The 19,903-nt window shown below is 40.0% G+C and overlaps 1 protein-coding gene across 1 annotated transcript in view; it reads right to left on the bottom strand.

Moving 5' to 3' along the window:
- Positions 1-18,662, bottom strand: part of sec63 (SEC63 homolog, protein translocation regulator) — a 114,832-nt gene extending 96,170 nt beyond the window's left edge. Inside the window, exon 1 of the mRNA XM_072552479.1 lies at positions 18,439-18,662. Coding sequence (XP_072408580.1) covers positions 18,439-18,562 — 124 coding nt within the window. The 5' untranslated portion in view covers positions 18,563-18,662. The remainder of the gene's footprint in view (positions 1-18,438) is intronic.
- Between the last annotated feature and the right edge of the window lie 1,241 nt (positions 18,663-19,903).

Genomic DNA, 19,903 nt, shown 5'->3' with positions numbered 1-19,903 from the left:
TGCGTGTTTACATTATTGGACAAAGTTTACATAAAACTGAAAACCAAAAAAAAGGTATTCCTCAAGGTATTACAGTGATCTGCAAAGAGGTAATGTATGAAAATTGCAACCTTTAATACTGATAGACATCTTAAGCAATCAGTAGATACGATTATATTTTGGATCTTCAATTAGTGATTAATCCCTAAAAGTATTCCTTTAAGATACATTTGTGAAATTAAATACATCTTGAAAAACGTAAGCTGCCAAGGTTTCATGCAGTGTTCAGGCAGCAAATGCCAATCTCAAGTTCATTCCAAAAACATCAATGGTCTGAAGTCTACAAAGCATCCCTCAGGTCCTCACCACTAACTATAAACAGTTAGCAAAACACACACTTTGAATACTTCAATTTAAATAAAAGCAAAAGATAGATCCTGGCCTTCAACACAGTAAAATTAACCTGCACAGACATGATAACATGATAATCCACTGCAATACATATATCGCATATTGCATCTGCCATGACTCAATTGGTAGCATTCCAGAGTCAGAATTCTGCAGGTTCAAGGCTCAATCCAGAACATGAGTATTAAAAAAAGTTGGCACTTCACTGTTTACCACTGTCTTTTGGGATGAAATATTCAACAGAGGTCTGATTTCCCTCTTCAGGTGCAAGCAAGATCTCCACGGCATTATTTTGAAGGGAACAGGGGAGTTATCCACAATACCTTGGCCAAAATTTATCAAATAATATTATAAAAAATGCTGATCATGAGAATTTCGTGCGACACATTTTTTACATTATAAAGTTTGTGAAGCATTTAGGACACCCTGAAGTTGTAGAAGGTTCTATACAAATCCGTGCATCTTTCTAAATATTACAAACAGAAACTCCTTAGAGCAATCTTTGTAAAACCTGGATGCACTCAATACAAATGAGAAAGTAAACATATACATTCCATTCTCCTTGAACTAGTTCACAGACATTTAGACTTATGTTCCTATTAAAACCAATGTACTAAGAGTAGGGAAAAATGGATGAATAAAAATGTTGAGGTTCTAGTCCAGAATAAAAGATAATTTGTTATTTATATAAATGTTTTGGGTGGGAGCACAACAAGGGGTATAGTTAGTAGGTTTGCAGATGACACCAAAATTGAAGGTGTAGTGGACAGCGAAGGTTACCTCAGATTACAATGAGATCTTGATCAGATGGGCCACTGGGCTGAAGAGTGGGAGATGGAGTTTCATTCAGATGAATGCGAGGTGCTGCATTTTGGGAAAGCATCTCTTAGCAGGACTTACATACTTAATGGTAAGGTCCTGGGGAGTGTTCCTGGACAAAGAGACCTTGGAACGCAGACTCATAGCTCCTTGAAAGTGGAGTCATAGGTAAATAGGACAGTGAAGGCGGCGTTTGGTATGCTTTCCTTTATTGGTCAGAGTATTGAGTACAGGTGTTAGGTGGTCATGTTGCGGCTGTACAGGACATTGGTTAGGCCACTGTTGGAATATCGCGTGCAATTCTGGTCTCCTTCCTATCGGAAAGATGTTGTGAAAATTAAAAGGGTTCAGAAAAGATTTACAAGGATGTTGCCAGGTTTGGAGGATGTGAGCCATAGGGAGAGGTTGAACAGACTGGGGCTGCTTTCCCTGGAGCATTGGAGGTGGAGGGGTGACCTTATAGAGATTTATAAAATCATGGAAGATAAATAGACAAAGTCTTTTCCCTGGGGTGGGGGAGTCCAGAATGAGAAGACATAGCTTTATGGTGAGAGGGGACAGATATAAAACTTTTTCAGAGAGAGTGGTACATGTATGGAATGAGCTACCAGAGGAAGTGATGGAGGCTGGTACAATTGCAACATTTAAAAAGGCATTTGGATGGGTATATGAATAGGAAGGGTTTAGAGGGATATGGGCCGGGTACTGGCAGGTGGGACTAGATTGGATTGGGATATCTAGTTGGCATGGAAAATTTGGACTGAAGAATCTGTTTCCATGCTGTACATGTCTATGACTATATAAACAACTGGATCAAATGAATCTCTTGAAGAGTATAAAGAATGTAGGGGCATTCTTAAGAGGGAAACCAGGTGGACAAAGAAGGGATATGAAATAGTCAAGGCTGATAAGGTTAAGGATAATCCAAAACAATTCTGTAAGGACATTAAGAGCAAAAGAGCAATGAGAGAGAGAACAGGGTCCCTTAAAGATCAGTGAGTTCACCTGTGTGTTGAATCTCAGGAGATAGGAGAGATACTAAATGAATACTTTTTATCCATTTTTACTGTGGAGAAGAAAATGGAGGCTAGAGAATTCAGGGAAATAAATATTAATGTTTTAAGAACCAAGTTAAAAAAATCACACCAGGTTATAGTCAAACAGATTTATTTGGAAGCACTATATTATTTGGACTATAACCTGATGTGTGATTTTTAAACTTGGCACACCCCATTCCAACACCAACACCTCCAACTCATGTTTTAAGAACAGTTCACATTACAGAAGAGCAAATGCTGGAGGTCTTAGACGACAAAGATGGATAAACCTCCAGGACCTGATCAAATGTACCCCAGGACATTGTGAGAAGTTAGGGAAGAAATTGCAGGGCTCGAGAAGAAATGCTTGTATCATCTATAACCACGGGTGAGGTGGCAGAGGACTGGAGGTGGCTTATATTGTGCCTTTATTTAGGAAAGGCTTGAAAGAAAAGCCTAGGAACTTTAGACCTTTGAGCCTGACATTGATAGTGGGTAAGTTGTCAGAGGTTATTCCAAAAGATGGGATTTACATGCATTTGAGAGGCAAGGACTGATTAGAGATCGTCAGCATGGTTTTGTGCGAGTGAAATCAGGCTCACAAACTTGATAGAGTTTTTTGAGGAAGTAACTAAAAGGATTGATGAGAGCAGTGGGGTAGACATTGTTTCACATGGACTTTGGTAAAGCATCTGACAAGGTCCATATCATAGACTAATTAATGAAGTTAGATCACATGAGATTCAGGGTGAGTTTGCCAACTGAATACAAAATTGGCTTGAAGGTTGGAGGCAGAGTGGTGGTGAAGGATTGTTTTTCAGAGTGGAGGCCTGCGACCAGCAGTGTTCCACAGGGTTTGGTACTGGGTTCACTTTTGTTTGTCTTTAATATAAACAATTTGGATGAGAATATGGGGGCATGGTTAGTAAGCTTTCAGATGACACGAAAATTGATGGTACTATGGACAATTAAGACAGTAGGTGGCACAATGGCTCAGTGATTAGCACTACTGCCTCACAACACCAGTGACCCAGATTTGATTCTACCCCAGGGTGACTGTGAAGTTTGTACATTCTCCCCATGTCTGTGTGGATTTCCTCCCAAGGTCCAAAGATGTGCAGGTTAGGTGGACTGGCCATGCGGAATTGCCCATACTGCCCAGGGATATGTAGGAGAGGTGGGTTAGCCATGGGAAATGCAGAGTTACATGGATAGGGTAGGGGGTGGGTCTGGGTGGATGCTCTTCGGAGGGTCAGTATGGACTTGAAGGATGGGATTCTATGATTCTACTCTAAGACTAAGATCATAAAGAGAACTTGATCAATGGGATCAATGGGCTGAGGAGTGGCAGATGGAGTTTAAATTGGATAAATGCAATGTATTGTAATTTGGTAAAGCAAACAAGCACAGGACTTATATAATTAATGGTAGGACCCTGGTTAGTGTTGTAGAAAAGAGAGATCTAGGAGTTCAGGTGCATAATTCTTTGAAATTTGCATCACAGGTGGTTAAGGCAGCAATCGGTATGCCTGTCTTTACTTTGACTATAGGAGTTGGGACATCATGTTGAGATGGTACAGGACATTGGTGAGGAGTGCATGCAGAAGGGAAGCTTTTCTTTGTCACATTAACACAAGATGTCACTTGTGAATGATAACAGCTGGTTCAGTTCTGTGGCAGTTTGATAATCTGATCAGAAGAATTCAAACAGGAGTTCTGGGGAAAAAGTGTGAGGTGAAAGGTGTGTGAGATATAGAGAATATTTTTGAGGATTGGATTTAAACATAGCAGCCCTGGGGTGATAGTTACTTTATGAAAGGATTCTACTGGGGAAGAAAGCACTGGAACAGTGATTTAATCCAATTTGTCAGAGAAGGGAACTCCTAGAGAGTTAAATAGCAAACTGTTTATACTGTTGTGCTTTATGATAGATGAAATAAATGTTGAAGGCTGTCTTTGATTCAGAAAAATCAAGGATATATTTTTTGGTTGAGAAATCAAAAAGATTGAAAGTTTTTTTATAGCAGTTTGGAGGAGACATGCCTGGGGTCAGAAGTATAGTCTCTGCCCCAAAAGGAGATTTTTCAAAGCAGTTAAAGGCATGAATTACCTCAGTAGAAAAGTGCATTATGGAAGTCTAAGCTCTCAGTTTTGCAAATAATCATGTCAGGCGACTTCATAGTTCACAAAACAGAAACTGGGGAGAATAAATTAAATTTGAAGATCTGATATATAGATGTCATTTATTTGGGTTTGAATTGCTGTTAAGCAGTAACAAGAAATAGTTTTAAATTTTGTTCTGACCTTTCTTTTAAAAAAAAGATTTTTCTAACATTCCATATCTGGATTGCTTGGTTTGTTTACCTTGTTTTTGCTTTTTGTGTAATAAATATGTTTATTGTTAAACTCTGTAGCTTCACATGACTATTTCAGTGAATGACCATCGTGCTGAATAAAGAAAGCATATGATCTATCAAGTCAGGTATCATTTGGGATCTAACTTGGCCAGTAGGACAATCAGGTAAAAACAATGACTGCAGATGCTGGAAACCAGATTCTGAATTAGTGGTGCTGGAAGAGCACAGCAGTTCAGGCAGCATCCAAGTAGCTTCGAAATCGACGTTTCGGGCAAAAGCCTATCAGGAATTTGCCCAAAACGTCGATTTCGAAGCTACTTGGATGCTGCCTGAACTGCTGTGCTCTTCCAGCACCACTAATCCAGTAGGACAATCATCTGGAGTCTAAAAGGCTATAGACTTGGGAGGTGGAAATAAACCTAAGGACTTTGGAAAAGAAAGGAAATCAGTGATAGAAGAGTAGTTTGCAAGGATGCCAGGGTCATGGATTGATTTTCACAAGTAAGTGAGCAGAGCCAGAAGATTTGAAGGTGAAAGACACAATAGCTAAGAAGGATAACTTAACAATATCAGCGAACAGAGAAACTGATAAGGTACAGGATGGTGATGAGGTGGGCATGGGGAAATGTGAAATGACATGGTCAGACATTTATTGGGAATAGAATCAAGGGACTAGGATGTGGGTCTCAGACAAGATTAACTCAGAGTTCTTCAGATATGGGAAAAAGAGAAAAATGCAAACTCAGGGCTAATGCCGGTGGAAGCATTGAAGGAAGTTCAGCCTAATAGACTGATAAAAGCAGGGATCTATGGCAATGGCAACTGATTAGATTATTTCATTTTTAGTGACAAAGTCATTCATCATTTATTGTCATCACTAAGTCAGTAGTAGTGTTAAGGGATACCCTAAGATGTGAATTTGGGAGTTCACATGGAAGGGGATAGTTAGGTAGGACAGGAGGCTATCTAACTCAGAAGAAAATATGGTGAGTTGGCATGTACCTTCAAACTGCTGAGAATGTGAGGTTATTCAATGTAGAAGTTGAAAGAAGAGAGCAGTGACGAAGAGAGCTTGATATTTTCTCATTGATGCTGCATCAGTTTAGGAGGTCAATATGACAGAGATGGAATAATTGAAGTTACTGGTCAAAATAAGTAAATATAAAGCCTTAATGAGGTCTTTAGAGCATGTTAAAAGGGGCAGAGGGAAGCATATCAACTGAGGGGGCAAAAAATTTCTCACAATTGTTATAGCACAGGAGGCAGCCATACAGTTGATGTGTTCACCACCTCAGTAAATAAGCAAATTAATTCATTTTCACCCCTTCTCCTTATAAAGTCAACCAGATCAGTGAGTGTTTAGAGTTACATACAGGCTTGACCATTTAGGACTACAGATTTCACTGCTGAAGGAAAGTGACTAAATTTTTTAATTACAATCTAGTAGTATCATGATCATTACTGAGACTATTTCAAGTTAATTTTGTTAATTGAATTTAAATTCCCCCAGCTGTTGTGTTGGGAATTCATGTCTCCAGAGAATTAGTGCAAGCCTCCGCACAACTACTCCAGTAACATTAACACTGTCACCATCCCCTGTTGAGACAATAGGTTCCAAAACTGCTGCCTAGTGGCAGGAAGTATAAATTCGAGACTTGAGAAATGATAATTGAATTTGTCGGAACAAGGAGATTGAGATGACAGATTAGATATATTAGGTAGATATAAATTGTTGCACATTAAGGGTTCAAAAACAAATGGTTACAAGAAAGAATGTGTATTTCTTTCTCACACGACTTTTTAAAAAATAAGTTGTGAAGCTGTAGAATGTTCTGTCTGTGTTAGTTTTTGAAACAGAAATTGTATCCACAGTTAAGAATGTTAGATAGGTGAAGGACAAGGCGATGGTATTCTAACAGGCACATGGAATTTGGACTTCAGTTCATGAGGAGAACAAACATCAAAATGATCGGTCAAATGCCTATCATCACATTAGCAAACAAATTGCCAGAATGCAATAAGATCCTTCGTTCAAAAAAAAATCAAATTTTACAAAGGCTTCTTAGACAACATTGGCTGTGTTGTCTTTTTTAGTTCCTGTCCAGTAGATGGATACATTTCAAGATCAAGTTGGTGTCTTGCAATACTCTTTGTATCATTTTTGTGTTGGTATATTATATACCAAAAGCAATTAAATATAGTGTAATTCATTACAATTCTGTTGTTTACCTTTTTAATAACTTCAAATATGACAGTTCATCTGAAGGAGAAGGGGTAATGCAAAGCTAAAACTATACCAGTGGGGCAAGCAAAAAGGACAATGGTAAAAGAAACAGAGAATCCTGACACTAGACCAAACACCTCAGGAATACCATTAGTCCACAAACACCTTCTCATTTGACATTCCCAACAAGACTTGCAGCAAATATTCCCATTGCTTTCATTTATTACACAACCAGAAGATTTTTAGTGTGTGTGATACACTCTAAGGATTGCAAGGTGCATACTACTCAACACAAACAAGTCATTTGGCCCAAATGGTTCATGCCAGTGTTTCGATTCCAGGCAAGTTTTTTAAAGATCATTCACTTTAAACTATTGAGCTGTTACCAACCCCAAAAGGCAGACTAATAAGAACCAGCTCTTCATCCTGCGGTTATACGCACAAATTTAAAAGTTTAGACCAAACACAAATGTGGAACAAATCTCAAACATCTTATACATAGCTAAATATTTAGTCTGAATCAATGGTGCATTCTATGAGTAAACACCACACCTCCCCATTGCACTCTATGACTATTCAGCTGATAATACCAGCAGTCATAACTGTCCCTACAGTAATTAATAATCTGGTTTTATAATTGCAGCATGACATAGTAGGTTTATATTAATATTTACCAACTTTTTCATGAACATCATATTAGCTGGCTATTCCAACTTCCTTCTCATTTTGTCAAGATTCAGCAAGTTTGCACTTACTATTCTATTAGTCTGGGCGAACAAAGTTAAACAATTACTAAAATGCTCATGAGCATCTTTAGAACAGGAAACAACAGGTTCTTGACAAAAGAGCATCAGATTGAAATGCTAAGTCTCTTTCCCTCTGATGTTGCCAGCCAACTAAGTCCAACAGCTGGCAAACAGATGTCATAGAAGCAATTGAGAGCAGCCCAAATAATTTGCCTCAAATTAATTTGATCCAATAGAACTTTCTGCCTAGATTACATTATAAAATATTCTTTAAAAGGAAAAACGTTCGTTATCTGCACTGAAGTCAGCCAAAAATAAAAGTCTCTACTCAGTCCAATCACCATTTACACAATAGCTGATGGCATTATGTTCACCACTACCACGGCAATGAAATGAAATGAATATATTTGTGGTTTTAACAAATCCATGTTATACACAATAAATTAGTATCTGTTTAAACAGTGCCCTTCAAATCAAATCACTCAGTACACCTACTGGCTGTTTAAAACAGTTGAATTATTTGCTCTATTATGACACCCCACCTCCAAACCCAAAAGGTGTGACATGAAAGCAAAAATCCATGTGAAGTTTACAAGAACCAAAAGAAAGATGATTTCAATTACTAAACTTAGTTTCAGAAATTGCAACATTCTGTAGTTGATTAAATATCTCAGCTCACTCTTGCACTAAATACATGGCGAATGATTGAAGGATAGTTAATAACATGCTTTGCCTACTATCCACTTTCAGGAACTGTGTTTGCTTGAATACTGGCTGAAGACAAGCTTAAGGTCAACTGCCAGGCCTTATGATTAAACAGCTCAATCACACAATCTACTTGAACTTTTGAAGCACAGTAGCACTGGGGGGTCATCCTACATGTGTAGGATCACAGTTCAGGAGTGTTTGCATTGGGACTGAACAAAAAGAACTCAAGACAAAAAACAGGGGAAAAACTAAGAAAAAAGCAATTTATATATTCGATAAAGAAAACTGCACCTCTCAAAGAGTCAAATATCAGTTCAGAAATTAAAAGGATTAAATGTACCTGAAAAGCTGATATTCCTAAATTGTTTCAGTATCTAAAAATCATGCAGCTGGTTAGTGAAGCCAGATTTACGGCATTATAGTTCATACTCACTATCAAATGATTTTCTACCCACAGATCCATGTACTTGCAATATCAACACCAGACCCCATCAAAGTGTTTTTCAGGGTGTTACAATACAGATAGACAGCCAAATCAAATCAGCCACCCCTATCCATATCTTCACACCACACTGAAACTAACATACTCAATGACAAAATTGACCCCTATTGTTCCTCACCAGACTTTTTGGAATATCAGTGCCAGATTTTGTAAATGGCCAATTGTAGACACCAAGATTATAATGCAAACAAAAGAGTCATAGCCTTGTACAGCACGAAAGCAGACCCTTCAGTCCAACTTGTGCATGCCGACCAAATATCCTAACCTAATCTAGTCCCATTTGCCAGCACTTGGCCCATATCCCTCTAAACCCTTCCTATTCATATGCCCATCCAGTTTTCTTTTAAATGCTACAATTGTATCAGCCTCCACCACCTCTGACACCTCATTCCATACACACACTCAGGCGAAAGTGAGAACTGCAGATGCTGGAGATTAGAGTTGAGACTGTTATGTTGGAAAAGCACAGCAGGTCAGGCAGCATCAGAGGAGCAGGAAAATCGATATTTCAGGCAAAAGCCCTTCATTATGAGCTATTCTCTCTCAGACACAGTAAGGGATTTAAATGGAAAAATAAGTGAAATGTAACTGGCCAAGTTCACTTAAATAGTCTCCTCGATCCAGAATATTACCACGAAGTAGAAGCATATCTTGCTTGATTTCTGACAACACCAATGCGGAAAGCTTCCAGTCGGCTCCAAGGAATCTCATTCAATTTTTATCACTGAGATTCTATTATGAACTTTCAATAAGTTGATGATGAGAGGACAACCAGAGAGCAATTAAACCTGTTCTGTAACTTTCAAAAGGTACAATCCTTTTCACCTAAACAGAATAAAAAAAAACATTTCAAACACTGACTTCTTCCTACCAGACTGACCATCTCCCCAAGAGGACCAAGCTAACATTCAACAACTACCACATGCTGGAGCATAAGGTCTGTCCAGAATCTGTACAGCACTTCTTTACAAGAAACAACCTGCAATTAATTTTCAGGCCTGGCCTTACAGGTTATTTGTTCTATTTTTAAAGCAAGTTGCTGCTCAAGTTCAAAGGTCACCTTCAGCTCCCAGTTCCAAGTCAAAAGTGATAAAAACAATGAAAAATTAGCAAACGTCCCAAAACGGGACTCTGAGCCATAACAAACATCTCCAAAAGAGATGTACTCCTCTGTGCATCTTGTGCACCACATACATGCGGTCTTCCTTGAAAAATATTGAGCCATTAAAAATACTGAAACATAAATAAGTACCCCCCAAGGCCGTGAAACACCTAAAAAGATAAAACAGAAATGCAAAAAATGGAAATCTCAGATAAACTAGACAGTGGCTTAAATGGAGCATCAATCAGGAGGATGTATGGGGTTAAAAAGTCAACCATTTGTTCAATAAAGTCTAAAGCAAAAGAACTTTGTTCAAGTGTGATCTTTAATGATCCACAAAGTTTAAAAATAGCACATCTCGTGATAAACAAAGCTAAAGTAAAAATGGAAAAAGCATTAAGCTTGTGGATGGAGGACAAGTCAGACAAACATTCCTGTTGACCACATCATTCAAGATAAAGCTATGGAATTACACAATGTGTTCAATGAGAAGACGGGTGGTTCGGGAACAACCACTCAAGGGAATATTTACAGCCAGAGGATGGCTTGATAACTTCATGAAACATTTTCATTGCATAATTTGAGCTTACGAGGGGACGCAGCAGCAGCAGACCAGAACGCTGCAAAGGGCTTTCCAGACAAACTATGGAAACTTAAAGAAAAAGGGTACAGATCTAGACAAGAATTTAGTGCTGGCAAAACAGCATGATAACAGAAGTGTATACTAGCACAAACTAAAAGGAGAAATGAGTTTCAGGCTTCAAGGCTGTGAAAGACTGTGACCCTCTCGATGTGTGGCAATGCCACTAGCACATGCTGAAGTCAATGCATCTTTACTGTTACGACAACTCATGCTTTAAGGAGTGAAAAGCAAGAACTTGTTCCTGCAACTTAAAAGTCAAATAAAAGGGCCCTGGTGACAGTGGATGCCTTTTTGGACTGATTTCATAACTGCTTCATAAGCAAGGTTGAGAAATATGCACAGATAAAAGAATGGAGTTCAAGGAGGTGCTTATTTTGAATAACTCTCCGGGCTGATCAAACAGCCTTGAATTCAAACAATCTAATGTCTCCTTACTCCCTTTGCCACTTCCCATCCAGTCTCAATCATCTTGACACTTAAGGCTTACTTTTCAAGGTGTACACGCAGACACATTTGTTAGACCATGGATGTTGATTCTGCCCTAACTGCATGAAAATGTTGAAAGTTATTTCAGTGCCAACGGCATAGCCAACATGAAAGAATCTCAGCATCAATTAATACAATCCACAGTCAATGCTTGCTAGCAGATGTGGCCAGTAATTGTGAACAACTAGACAGAAAAAGGATTTTCTGAGTGCAGGAAGAGGTTGTGGTACTACATGAAAGAAGAATGAACAATGGATTTGAAAGAATCAGTCTGATTCTGAGGAGGAAGATGAAATCCCTACATGAACCTTCGAGAACAGCACAACAGCACCAAAAAAACAAACAAATTTAATGTTTAAATACAATCAATCTCTCTAGCATAGCATTCAAGGCAAAAGGGATACAGGAACTGTTTTTCAATCCTTTTAATGATATTCACATTGTTTCAAGTAACAATGTTTGTTAATGCTTTTACAACATTGTAGGGCATGTTTATGATTATTTAGAGGGTCTATTACATAGGAGAGGGCCTTAGGAGCACCCATATTCTTTGTTATGACAGGAAGTCTGTGCCCCTATCCCTTGTTAAGAACAAAGTATTTAGTAACAGAGGAATTAAGAACAGGTGCAGGGAATTCAGCCCTTTAAGTCTGCCCCGCCATTAAAATGATCATGGCTGATCTTATCCTGGTCTCAACTCCTCTCTCCTGCCTATTCCCAATACCCTTTTCATCAGAACCACATCTATTTCTTTCTTTCTTGAATCTGCCTCCCCTGTACTCTGGGGCAGTGAGTTCCACAGATTCACAACCCTCAGAGATGTAGCTTCTCCTCATCTGTTTTGAACCTACCTCCTCTCACTATATATTTATGACTTCTTGTTCAAGATTACCCCACAAGGGAAAACATCTGTTCAACATCCACCTTACCAATCCCCTTTAGCATTTTATATACCTTAAATCAGATCACCCCCTCATTCTTCATACCTCCAGCAAGTACAAGTCCAAATTATTCAACTGCTCCTCATATGGCTGCCCTTACATCCTTGGAATCAACTTGGTGGATTGCTTCCAGTACCATCACATCCTTCCTCAAATAAGGAATCCAAAATTGGACACAATACTCCATATGTGGCCTCTCCAACACCAAAGACAATTGTAACAACACTTCTTTACTTCTATAATCCAGTCCTTTTGGAATAAATGCCAGGATGCCATTTGCCTTTCATAGTTAATAATTAATTTAAATACCATGCTCTTAATCTATATACAATCATAGGTTTAATTTTCATATGATACGGCAAACACTTACAGCCAGATAACAACTGCCAAAAATACAACAGAACGCTCACAATGTGCAATCAGCGTACAAGTCCACATCTGGATCCTCAAGCAAACTTAATCGTTAACTACATATATTCAATGTTCTTCATACCTTTTTCCTGATCACCTCACCACACAAGCAACAACTGTGGCAAAGGAAACAAGAAAACACACCAGCTGAGCTACAAAGTTTCTTCCTCACAGTCGAGTAGCTTTTATGTAATCAACTGATGGATCTTAACAGGCAAGGATCCTAAGAACTGCTGATGATGACAAAACAGCACCCTAGAAAACGTTAACCCATGAATATACAATAGGGAAACAATGATTCAATTCTCTAACGTCACAAAGAAGCAAAACTTGCACCTTTGTGTCTTTTTTTAAAGATATGACAGTATAACTAACAATCTTCCAATTGCAGTCTTACCAATGCATTGAGGTCTAGTATTTTAGCCTGACTGCACAGCAGTCAATATTTTACGCACGTTAACAACTGTCATGTGTCAAAAGACATTAATGAATTTTGATCTGGGCGAGGGCAGAATGTGTGTAAATTTACAAACAAAAGCAAATTAAGAGATAAATATATGAAATATTTCAGCATTACTGGCATTTTAAATAACTAGGTCAATAGGTAAGAGATAACAATGTGCCAAAAAATCAAGAGAAGGAAGAATTGGTACAGTGAGTGAAGTATTGTTCTGACAGAGAAGAATTCTAAAAAGGTTCCAAAAGAAAGATTTGGAATTACATACCACCGTTATGACCTGGCAGTGCTTTACAGCCAATGAAGTGCTTTTAAACTGTAGAGACAACTGTAATGTTAAAAAATGACAGTTAATTTACAGATACCAAGCTCCCATAAACTCTCTCTTCAGGACAAAAACAAATTGCTGGAGATACTCAGCAAGCAGGTCTAACAGTATCTGTGAAAAGAAAGCATAGTCAAAGTTTCAGGTCGAGTGACCCTTCGTCAGTTCTAACTTTGTTTTCACTCCATAGAAGCTACCAGATCTGCTAAGAATTTTTTATAGACTCCGCACAGTGTGGAAATAAGTCATTCGGCCCAACAAATCACACCAAACAGCATCCCACCCAGACCCATCTACCCCTACCCTATCGCTGTAATCCTGCATTTTCAATGGCTAAAGATCCTAACCTACATATCCCTGGATACTATGGGTAATTTAGCATGGCCAATCCACCTAACTTACACTTCCCATTTTTATTTCAGATTTTGAGCATCCACAGTTGTGTTTTTGGCTTTACATCTATTTGGGGGTTTGTCAAGCAGTAGTGTTACGACACTAGAACACCTCTGTTCTTAAGTACCTTTTTCACCCAAGAATGCAGTTTAATGACATATCTGAAGGATAAGATAGTACTGTACTTCCATAGTAAAGTGTCAGACAAGGTTTTGGACTCCAGAGTGACTTCTTAAATCCATGACTTTGACTCAAAGTGAGGGAACCACTGAACCAAGGTTTGTACAGTCTTAATGCGTGAATTGATGAAATAATCAACACCAGGTCTAGCTTCAGTTCGTAATTGTGAGGCATAGGTTACATTGACAGAAGGATTTTTTATAATTCACTCATGGGACATGGACAATGCTGGTTGGGCCTGCATTTATTATCCATCCCTAGTTGCCTTTGAGATGGTGCTGCTGAGCAGTCTTCTTGAACCACTGCAATCCACTTGGCGTAACTATACCCACAATGCCATTAGGAAAGGCATTCTCAAATGTTGACGCAGAAACCCTGGAAGAATGGTGATATATGTCCAAGTCAGGATGGTGAGTGGCTCAGAGGGGAATTTGGAAGTTGTAGTGTTCCCACGTATTTGCTGCCCTTGTCTTTCTAGATGATAGTGGTCATGGATTGGAAGGTGCTACCTAGGGACGATTAGTGGCTTTCGGCAGTGCATCTGTAGTTAGCATATATTGCTAATACTGAGTGGTGGAGGAAGTGATTATTTGTGGATGTAGTGTCAATCAAGCAAACCATTTTGAACCAAACAGTCGCACTGCTGTTGCGTAAAACAGTGAGGCTTCATCTGGGGTAACAATAGGGCTAGAACTACACAAATGATACTGACGCCCTTCAGAGACAAAATAAAATGATTCTCATGAAGGAATTTAAGTTGATAGAAAAAAAACTTGAGGAAGTCACAGTTGCTACTCTTGGAAAATGTGAGCAGATCACTGCTTAAAGGCTGACGAAGGAATTAAAGAGAGTTGATCCTAGAATATACCAGGATGAACAAAGCACAAATATTATCAGTAAGTAGGTGGGAAGCAATACAAACAGGAAGGTATGAAGAAAATGCTATATGTAGTTTGTTACCAGAATCCCTGTGATAAGGGACAGTCTGTGATCGTAAAATTAGTGATGCACTGGATTTTACCATTAATGCAAATCTCCAAATAGTGCAGCAGTACTGTCTCTGCCTCTGTACCAGGAGGCTCAGATTAAACTCCTATCTGCTCAGGAGGTGTGTCATAAACAACTGAACAAGTTGATTATTGCCCAATATTTTGAATTTTTAGTATATAATAAGCTGATTATCAACCATCTAATAAACTAATGGATTCTTGTGCCCCAGTGTTTAAGTGGATTCACTCAACACTGGAAGCTGTTTTTATTGAACCTAACAAGAACAAACCACTTAAATTCCTGTGTTTGAGAAACTGTGGCAATCAACATAACTTGCTTACCTGCTGCCTAACTTCAAAGAAATCTGGAGGGATGTTTGATAAATGTTTCAGTTTCTGTTCAGTTCACTCATATTTCATTCAGAATGCCATGAACAGAAATAATTCCATCTATGCACAACTGAAGCTCAAATCTAATTACACATGAACCAAAACGGCCCATAATTGCTCGACCATTCTAGTTTTGATGCAACGTAGCAAAGATTTAAAATTCATCTGAAGACTTAAATAGTTTCAGATTCATCAAAGGTAGTTCTAGTTGGAAGCACACAAGCTCAAAAGTGTTATGTTTTAATTCAAATTATAAAACTGAAGTGTTATTTCAAACCTTAAGTATTCTTCCTCAGGCATATATAGAACTCCAGCCTATTAGTGGTTTTACTTCTTTATAGAATTGCATTAAATTCTGCATATATAACCTGAATTTGGTAAAGGATAGAAGAGGGAAGAGGCATTTATGATAGCTTTCTCATAAGTATTTTAAATCAACATCGTTCACCAATCACAATCATACAGAATCACAGATGAGCGTGGCTTTGACTTGAGGCAAGAGTTCAACCAGTTGTGAAATTGTTTTTTAGGTCCATGCATGCATTCCATTGGGAGACAAGATTTGTAATGGATAGGGACAGGAAATAGTCAAAAAATGTACATATGAGTGAGACCGTAAGACATAGGAGTGGCAGCAAGATCATTCGGCCTATCTATTCCACTCCACCATTTAATCATGGCTGATGGGCAGTTCAATTCCACTTATCTGCACTGTCCTCGTAGCCCTGAATTCCTTATGAGATCAAGAACTTATCAATCTCTGCCTTGAAGACACCCAACGTCCTGGCCTCCACTGTGCTCCGTGGCAATGAATTCCACAGGCCCACCACACTCTGGCTGAAGAAATGCCTCTTCATTTCCGTTCTAAATTGACCCCTCTAATTTTAAAACTATACCCACGGGTCCTAGTCTCCCACCTGACGGAAACAACTTTCCAGCGTCCAGTTTTTCGAAGCCATGCATTATCTTGTAAGTGTCTATTAGATCTCCTCTCAACCTTCTAAATTCTAATGAATACAATCCCAGGATCCTCAGCCATGCATTGTATGTTAGGGCTACCATTCCAGGGATCATGCGTGAGAATCTCCACTGGACATGCTCCAGTGCCACTATGTCCTTCCTGAGGTGTGGGCCCCAAAATTGGACACAGTATTCTAAATGGGGCCTAACTAGAGCTTTATAAAGTCTCAGAAGCATGTTGCTGCTTTTAAATTCCAACCCTCGAGATAAATGACAACATTACAATTGCTTTCTTAATCACAGACTCAACCTGTGAATCAACCTTTAGAGGATCCTGGACTAGCACTCCCAGATCTCTTTGTACTTTGGCTTTATGAATTTTCTCACCGTTTAAAAAAATAGTCCATGCCTGTGTTCTTTTTTTCCAAAGTGCAAGATCTCACACTTGCTCACATTGAATTTCATCAGCCATTTCCTGGACCACTCTCCAAAACTGTTGAAAAATTTTGCAGCCTCCCCACCTCCTCAGTACTACCTGCCTGTCCGCCTAACTTCATATCATCGCGAACTTCGCCAGAATGCCCCCAGTCCCTTCATCCAGATCATTAATATATAAAGTGAACAGCTCCGACCCCAACACTGAACCCTGCGTGTCACCAGCTGCCATTCCGAAAAAAAAACTTTTATTCCAACTCTGCCTTCTGTCAGACAGCTAATCCCCAAACCATGCCAGTAGCTTACCTTGAACACCATGGACCCTCGCTTTACTTTGCAGCCTCCCGTGAGGCACCTTTTCAAAGGCCTTTTGGAAGTCTAGGTAGATAATATCCATTGGGTTTCCCTGGTCTAACCTACTTGTTACCTCTTCAAAGAATTCTAACAGGTTTGTCAGGCATAACTTCCCCTTATTAAATCCATGCTGACTTGTTCTAATCTGACACTGCACTTCCAAGAATTTAGAAATCTCATCCTCAATGATGGATTCTAGAATTTTACCTACAACCGAGGTTAGGCTAAATCAGTTTATACTTTTCCATCTTTTGTCTTGAGTTGAAAGGTGGTCTTTCCTAAAATATTTTTCCACTGGAAATAATGTTGAAAAGACATGAGGAAGACCCCATTATTAATTCAGTTTAACAACTGCAGACAATAACTTCAGTAGTGCAGTTAAATTGCATTTTTGATCTCATTTAAACATTTGTGGGAGGGGTAAAGGGTCAGCCTCTTCCAAATAAAATTTGGATCAGAACTTCATGATGTTAAAGATGATAAGCCAGCAATTAACCATAGCAAGTCAACAGGAGAAGGCAAATCATAAGCAAAAAAAAACTTTAAAAAAAACTTTCATAATTAATTTGCATTTTCTTTAAACTCATATCATGGAATTTCATATCAAAGCTTCTATTGTACATTATCAGGTTTTCTGCAAAGTGTGAACATGGTAAATGCAAAACGTAAAAGGCGATTACCAGTAATCTATGATTCCTGTACCTAACTGATATTGCATTCAAATCTCAGAAACAGAATCAAATGTTGTCAGAGTCCATTAGATTCAGATACAGGAGACTTTTAGTAGTACTGAAGACCCATCAATATCTGAAAACATAGAAGCAATCCTAACATTGCAGATGCAACTTCCATCTAAGAAAAAGTTGTCGTTTCTTTTCACAAATGCTGGCCAATCTGCTGAGCATTTGCTGTAATTTTCAAATTTTCAGGGAAGAATACAAAGTTAAGCATTTTGATGTCTACTTAAGTCAAGATAACAAAAAATTTAAAGCATAAAGTTGAATAAACTCCATTTGAAGAGCCTCAAGTAACGTATTTGGAAAGTTCTTAAAAACACAAGCTAAAGCAAAAAGTAACACAGATAAGGAGTAAGGACCAGGAATACTGCCGGAGGAGATTTGTTGAGTAACACAATATCATTCCTCAGACTTTGCGGAGGGGCGGCAAATGAAGAATTAACTAACTTACATTATTTTTGTTGAAATCGGCCCCTGTTTAAACTTATAAATTAGAACGCTGAACTAATTTAGAAAAAAGAAAACAAGTCGAACCAGCCGAAGTTACAACAGCCCACAGATTATCCTTCCAGAAACTTTCAGGCAGGACTTCCGACTGGGAAAGGGGTGGGAATATAGCACCTCAGAGGCACGTTTTGTTAACCAGCCCCGCGCCCTTCGAGATGCAGCAGGCCCCACAAACATGGGCTCTGCTTCAGGGAACTCTGTGTGAGAAGGCGCTGGGTCAGGCAGTATGAGCCCATGGCTCCCATGGGGAGGGGGAGAAGGTGGAAACTCTGGTTGCTGTTATAATATACAAACAGTTTGCATTTTAATATACATTTTCAGAACAGTCCTCCCCTCTGCTGGACTCACCGTCGTTCTGATCTCTGGGCCAGAGGTAAAAAGTAGCCGGGATGACGAGAAGTCCCACGAACGACGTGAGGAAGTAGAACGAGGTATTGCCGCTGTCGTCGTACTGGAACTGCTGGCCAGCCATTACTGACTCAGTGAGTGACCGACACTGGTGCGGATCCTATCCCGGGCCCTCGGCTCGGCTCGGCTCCTCCGACCCAAGCTCGGACGTGGCACTGCGCACGCGCAGCAGGCGTCAGCGACGTCCTGCGTCAGCGGTAACGCGCCTCCGCGCTGGGACGTTGGTGGTGCGGGGAGCACGCGCTCCCCGGGTAGTATGGAGGCGGGAAAGGAGTACGCGTGTGCTCATGGGGTGGTTCGCGCGCAGCGCTGTGCCCATTGTTCTCAGCAAGTGGGGCTTGGAATCACGTGGTCTCCTCGGCACATTGTCACAATGGAAAGTAGAGTTTCCATGTCCCAGCTGGTCAGTCCCGGGGATTGTGGAGATGCTGCCCACATTGGTTGCTGAGACAAACCTGGAGAAACTCAGCAAGTCTCATAGCATCTGAGGAGGGAGAAGCAGAGTTAGCGTTCCGAGTCCCGTGTGACTCCTTCAGGGCGCATTGAATACATTTTCTGTTCAGAGATGTTATTACACACTTCTGGAATAGGTGTGACTAATGCTATCTGTGGGGGGCACACTCTCAAAACCTCCCGAACTCGTGCCTCGTTCTCTTTGCAAGTGCCAAGCTTGGAAAGAATTCAAGTACTGCACACATGCTGAAAATCAGAAACAAAAAACAGGAACAGAAAATGCCGGGGTTAACATCTGTCGACCTGGCAGCATCTGTGCACAGAGAAACCGAGTTAATGTTTCAACTTCATGTTGATAACAAGTGATAAAATGTTTGGGGTTTGGAAGCAAGTAGCTGAAAATGTGTTGGAAAAGAGCAGCAGGTCAGGCAACATCCAAAGAACAGGAGAATCAACGTTTCAGGCATGAGCCCTTCTTCAGGAATGAGGAAAGTGTGTCCAGCAGGCTAAGATAAAAGGTAGGGAGGAGGGACTTGGGGGAGGGGCGTTGGAAATGTGATAGGTGGAAGGAGGTCAAGGTGAGGGTGATAGGCCGTAGTGGGGGTGGGGGCGGAGAGGTCAGGAAGAAGATTGCAGGTTAGGAAGGTGGTGCTGAGTTCAAGGGATTGGACTGAGACAAGGTGGGGGGAGGGGAAATGAGGAAACTGGAGAAATCTGAGTTCATCCCTTGTGGTTGGAGGGTTCCTGGGCGGAAGATGAGGCGCTCTTCCTCCTGTCGTGTTGCTATGGTCTGGCGATGGAGGAGTCCAAGGACCTGCATGTCCTTGGTGGAGTGGGAGGGGCAGTTGAAGTGTTGAGCTTCAACACTTCAACTTGCTGAGGTGGTTGGGTTGGTTGGTCCGGGTGTCCCAGAGGTGTTCTCTGAAACGTTCCGCAAGTCGGCGGCCTGTCT

This window comes from Chiloscyllium punctatum, chromosome 3 (genome assembly GCF_047496795.1).
Source record: "Chiloscyllium punctatum isolate Juve2018m chromosome 3, sChiPun1.3, whole genome shotgun sequence".
Taxonomy (NCBI): domain Eukaryota; kingdom Metazoa; phylum Chordata; class Chondrichthyes; order Orectolobiformes; family Hemiscylliidae; genus Chiloscyllium; species Chiloscyllium punctatum.
The sequence above is the reverse complement of the archived record's forward strand: the minus strand, read 5'-3'. Positions and strand labels throughout refer to the sequence as shown.